Source organism: Propithecus coquereli, unplaced genomic scaffold (genome assembly GCF_000956105.1).
Source record: "Propithecus coquereli isolate 6110/MARCELLA unplaced genomic scaffold, Pcoq_1.0 Scaffold194, whole genome shotgun sequence".
NCBI classification, from domain to species: Eukaryota; Metazoa; Chordata; class Mammalia; order Primates; family Indriidae; genus Propithecus; species Propithecus coquereli.
Window position 1 is genome coordinate 1236653 of NW_012144300.1, and position 6066 is coordinate 1242718.

Below are 6066 nucleotides of genomic sequence, written 5' to 3' on the forward strand. Positions count from 1 at the left end.
TATTAATTTTCTGTGTAAGAAAGATTATTATTCACATTTAATAAAATATCTTTACTTTTAGAAAGTGAGTCTGAAGATAGTTCAGATGATGAACCTTTAATCAAGAAATTGAAGAAACCTCCTACAGATGAAGAGTTAAAGGAAACAGTAAAGAAATTATTGGCCAGTGCTAACTTGGAGGAAGTTACAATGAAGCAAATTTGCAAAAAGGTAATGAAACAAATATTTAGGTTATTTTGCTTTTATTAGAAAAATTATTTCACTCATTTTTTAATTTCAAGGTAGATCCTTATGTGCATTCATTCATTGAATAAATATATATTGAACTATCTGGCATATCCAGATCCTCTTATAGGTTCTGGGATACCACATTAAATAGTCAAAATCTCTGTCATAATGGACTTAATTTTTATAAATAATATTAGAATGATTAAAATTAGAGTGAATAAAATTAAAGTGATACATTCTAGGAAATTTTCTTTTCCTGCTCTGGAAACTTTTTATTGAATTATCCTTAGATTGTGTTCGTTTGAAAAAGCAGACTCTAAGGCCGGGCGCGGTGGCTCACGCCTGTAATCCTAGCTCTCTGGGAGGCAGAGGCGGGCAGATTGTTTGAGCTCAGGAGTTCGAAACCAGCCTGAGCAAGAGCGAGACCCCATCTCTACTAAAAATAGAAAGAAATTAATCGGACAACTAAAAATATATAGAAAAAATTAGCTGGGCATGGTGGCACATGCCTGTAGTCCCAGCTACTCGGGAGGCTAAGGCAGAAGGATCGGTAGAGCCCAGGAGTTTGAGGTTGCTATGAGCTAGGCTGACACCATGGCACTCTAGCCCGGGCAACAGACTGAGACTCTGTCTCAAAAAAAAAAAAAGAAAAAAAAAAAGCAGACTCTTAACGGACCACCTTAATTCTCTTGTTAGTATGGTAAGTGAGCTGTTATAGATTAGGTTTTTAACTCAGACTTCAGTGATGTTCTTCTAATACTTCTCAGGAAATACAAGTGTCCTGTTCTTGAATATGATTTCATAGGGATTCTGTACTCTAGATGAAAATTGGGAGATTTAGAATCTTGTTTCTTGTGATAAAATGAAATTATAATTTGAAACGTACCAAAGATAAAATACCCTGTGCTATTATTAGGACACTGATTATTTTGTTTATTCATTCACCATTCATTGAGCCTCTAATACCTATCAGGCACTGGGCTAAATGTTGTAAGTAGAGCCGAAGAAGCCATCACTTGGCTTTAAAGGAGGGTTTATGGTCTAGTGGATTAGAAAGAGACAAATATTTTAGTAATTAGAGCACTGTAAGTCAAGCCTGTGTTAGAAGAGTATGGAAGGTGCTGCAGCACCAAGGAACAAATTACCCACTTGGGCTTGGAATCTGGAAAAGCATCTCGGAAGAGTTCTTAACAGAGCTCTTAGTAGAGTATTAGCTGTACAGCGCAGTTGAGGAACAATAACATTCACCAAAATGATAACCGCAAGGAATAGTAATTAGTTTAACATGTCCCAAGGCTAGAAGGAAGTCTTCACAGAAGTTAGGAGAAAATATTAAAGAGTTTTGCACATCTTACATGTGTACCTTGTTACAGAGTTTGATTTTCTTCCAAACTCTGAAACGTATGGGGAATTGGGTGGTTGGGTGGGTTATTGAGACATATTTAGCAGGGACATAACACAATCATTTTTATTTTTTAAAAGTTACCTTGGGGCCAGTGCACTGACTCACCCCTTTAATACTATTATTAATACTACGGGAGGCTGAGGCAGGAGGATCGCTTGAAGTCAGGAGTTTGAGACTACCCTAAGGAAGAGCAAGACCCTGTCTCTACAAAAAAAATAAAAAAATAGAAAAATTAGCCGGGTGTTGTGATGCACACCAAAAGTCCCAGCTACTCGGAGGCTGAGGCAGGAGGATCATTTGAGCCCAATAGTTTGAGGTTACAGTGAGCTACAATGACCCCACTGCACTCTATCCAGGGCGACAGAGTGAGACCCTGTCTCAAAAAAAAAAAAGCCCAAAAAACAAAAACAAAAAAGTTATCCTAGAAATACTAAGAAGAGTGGACTGGCAAAGGATGAGATGAGAGACAGGACCTCCAGTTTATATCATCAAAATGACAGGGTTGCCATAATCTAAGAAATCAAGAGAGGCTGAACGAAGGTTGCTTCATTGTGGATGTAAGAGCTTGGTTAGCATTAATCATAATAAAGACTAGAACAAAAAGAATACTTTTTGAAGAAAAGATAAGTTTTGGTGGAGGGGCAGGTGTGGGCTGTGGGGAGAAAAAAGATTAAGTTTTGTTCTAGACATTTTGAAATGGAGTGCTTGGAACATCCAAATGGGTGAAATTGTGAACATTATAATTCTCTGATTTAGGAGAGAAATCTAGACTGTGAGTTAAAACCAAGAGTATAGATAAGGTGGCCCAGAGAGGAAGATAAAGGGTGAGAAAAGCAAAGGACAAAGTCCTGAAGACCACTAACACCACACAGTTGAGAAGTAATTTCTACAAATAACAAGAAATTGTAGAGTTGGTGTAGTAGAAGAAAGGCCAGAGGGAGGGATGCTATGAAAGCCAGGAGAGGAGGCAGTCTCAAGAAGGGGCAGCACCAGGTAGGAGGAGGCAATGGATAATTAACTTACAGGACAAGGGGCAATGGATAGGGAAGGCAATTCACAGAAAACATAAAAGACCTGTAAATGTAAGAAAACACAATGTTCCGTACTAATCAGAGAGAAATTGAAATATTTTTGCCTGTTAGATTGACAAAAACTCTAAAGATTGACAGTTTTCATTGTTGGCAAGGATATAGGGAAACAGGTAGTTTCATATGCCTTAAGTTGTAACTGCTTCTTTGGAGAACAATTAGGTAAGTGTCTTAAAATTTAAATTGCAAATACCCTTTAACCTAGCAATTCCATTTCTAGGTCTCTGTCCTAAAGACATAGTCACATCTGCACCAAAATGATTACAGTAATGTTCAGCATGTCTGTAATAACTGAAACACAACCTAAATGGCGATGGATAGGGAAATGGTTAAACTGTGATATATCCATATTTTTGGAATACTGTGTAACAGTTCAAAAGAACATGGAAAAACCTTCCAGGTATTGTTAAATTTTTAAAGCATATATAGACTACTACTCCATTTATGTAAATATGGAAAAATTCCACTGCCACTTACACATGTGTGTGTGTATAAATTTTTTTAAGGTCTGGAAGACTACACACCAAACTGATCACTGGTTTCCTCTGAGGGGAGAGAAGGATGGGGACAGAGTGGAGGGAAAATTGAAGAGAAGTTCTGTTCATTTGAAGGATTTTTGTGAATATATTTATGTAATTTTTAAAGGAGGATTATTAATAATAGAAGTTAGGTGAAAAGGACTTGACCGTTTTTTAGAGTGTGCATTTAGGAGATGATCACATAATAAGAGCAGTTTTGAGGGTTGGTAAAGTAAGGGTTATTTACTCTTCGGCCAAGAATTAATGCATAATGAGGAAAACAAATGAATTAAATCTTGTTTCAAGCAACTTGCTTTGGTAGGCAAATGAGGGGATGTAAGTCGATGAGAAAATCTTTTCTAAATTGGGGGTGGAGAAGCGTATGTTATGTCAAGGGTCAAGTGCTGGGCAAGGAAAAGCTGAGAAGCTACAGGAGAGTTGAGAGCTGGGTCTCTGGAGGCAAAGGAAACAGTGATAAATCCAGATACAACTGGAGGAGGAAGAGGTATGCCAGCAAGTTGAAGGAATTCATAGTAATGGCTTCTTGGCTGCAAGCAGAAGTGTGGGACACTTGAGAGGAAGGAGGTGAAATTGCCCTTGATGGGAGTGAAAGGAGAACCTGGCAAGGGGGTCCTGGGGGCCCTTTGAAGTTGAGTACCCTGAACTGAAAATGGGACCAAATTACTCAAAGCTGTTTTCCCACAGCAGTCTGTGGCCTGGGCTTAACCATAGAAAACTGGTAGTTAGACCAGTTTGGCGCTGGGGTTTTTGTAGGGAAAGAAAAAGGCCAACAATTAGAGTAATTTAAGTAATTTAAATGATCAACTGTGTTGTTTTTTTTTTTTATTTCAGCATATTATGGGGGTACAGATGTTTAGGTTACGTATGTTGCCCTTGCCCCCCCATCTGTGTTTTGAAAATTGGCAAACTACAGACTGTGGGCCAGATCTATTCTGTCTGTATCACCTCATTTTGTAAATAAAGTTTTATTGTGACACAGCCACATCTATTCATTAAAGCATTATTTATGGCAGATTTCACACTGTAACAGTATAGATGAGTGGTTGTGACAGAAACTGTGAATGGCAAAGCTGAAACTATTTACTATTAGGTCATTAAATATGAAATGTCTGATTTCGAATCAAAAATTTAGTTTATTATATCTCAAACAATCAGTACAATTAAAGTATGCACCTAAACACAGTTTTGCCATTCTTACTGGTAACTTGTTTATGCCAGCAGCAAAGAAGCCTGGAGAGCGAGGGGTGATGAAATTGCAAAAGGCATTTTCCACAGCTTGTTGAGAATTGAATATTTTTCATTGCAAGAAGTGATCCAAAGCCTGGAAGAAGTGGTAGTCAGTTGTTGCAAGCTCTGGTGAATATAGCAGATGACAGAGAGTTTCCAAGTCCAGCTTCTGTAGTTTAAGCAGTGTTGTTTTTTGAGACACGTGGTCTTACAAGAGGATTGACCTGTCTGTATTGACCAGTCTCGGCTGCTTAATCGCAGGCATCTTCATCATTGCATTCAGTTGGTTTCAGTAGACATCTGCTGTCATTGACCAGGATTCGTGAAGCTGTAGTGGATAATACCAGCGCTGGACCAACAGACACCGTTAGCTTTTTGTGATAAATATTCAGTTTTGGACTGTGTTTTGGCACTTCATCTTTATCCAACCATTGCGCCAACACTTGGAATTGTCAAACAGAATCCATTTTTCATCACACATAACAATACGGTGTAGAAATGGTTCACCTTGTCGTGACAGCAAAGAAAAGGCAAGCTTCAAAACGATTTCTCTTCTGATGCTCATTTAATTCATGTGAAACCCATCTATCCAGCTTCTTTACCTTGCCCATTTGTTTCAAATGATCCAGTGTTGTTGGAATAGTAACGTCAAATCTTGCTGCCAATTCACACATAGGTTGAGATGGATTTGCTTCCATTACAGCTTTCAGCTCATCATTATCCATCTTGGTCTCAGGTCACCCACATGGCTCATTTTCAAGATTAAAATCACCAGAATGGAACTTTTCACACCACTGACGTACTGTGCATTCATTAGCCACATCCTTCCCAAACACTTCGCTGATATTTTGAGCTGTCTATGCTGCATTAGTTCCACGACGACTCATATTCAAAAATAACACGAATTTTTGACTTATACGTGGTTTCACAAAAATTGCCCTAAAAAAAAAAACTTGATAATCACCAACCAAAGTGTGCATTTGAAAGAATGAGGATGTACCTTCATAATTAAAAAGTGTCAAAGTGAAATGTCAGATATCAACTGTCAAACTTAGTCCTTAAGGAAATCGGCCATTCCATACTTAATAGCCTAATAAGTTTAGGGAGAGGACTGAGCAGAGTGGAGTAGAGACTGAAGTTCAGGTTGTGGAATCATATGTAGAGTGTTGGAGACGGAAGAGGTTTATCTACGGGTTTGCCTCACCCATGTTTGTTGTTAATTCAGCCCACACTACCAACCTATAAAGCACTGAGAATGTTTACATGCTGGTTTTCTCCTTTGTATACAGTATTATTAAAACCTACTCATTTGCGATAGAATTCTGTATGGTGAACCAAAGTACTGTTATAATGTACATGCAGCTATTTGTACATAGCATAGATTTCCTCTTCCTATGAAAAGAGTATTTGATTTTTAAATCTGCTTTTAACATTGTTTTTCCTTTTCACTATAGGTCTATGAAAATTATCCTGCTTACGATTTAACTGAAAGGAAAGATTTCATAAAAACAACTGTTAAAGAGGTAAATGTTTTAGTCTTTTTCAGGTTTGATCATTTTGGATATATAAGACACAAAGG

General features: G+C 37.9%; 1 protein-coding gene across 1 annotated transcript in view; it reads left to right on the forward strand.

The window, feature by feature from the left end:
• Positions 1-6066, forward strand: part of DEK (DEK proto-oncogene) — a 50073-nt gene that overhangs the window by 42787 nt on the left and 1220 nt on the right. The window contains exons 9-10 of the mRNA XM_012643262.1: positions 62-210; positions 5942-6010. Of these exons, the coding sequence (XP_012498716.1) occupies positions 62-210; positions 5942-6010 (218 nt within the window). The remainder of the gene's footprint in view (positions 1-61; positions 211-5941; positions 6011-6066) is intronic.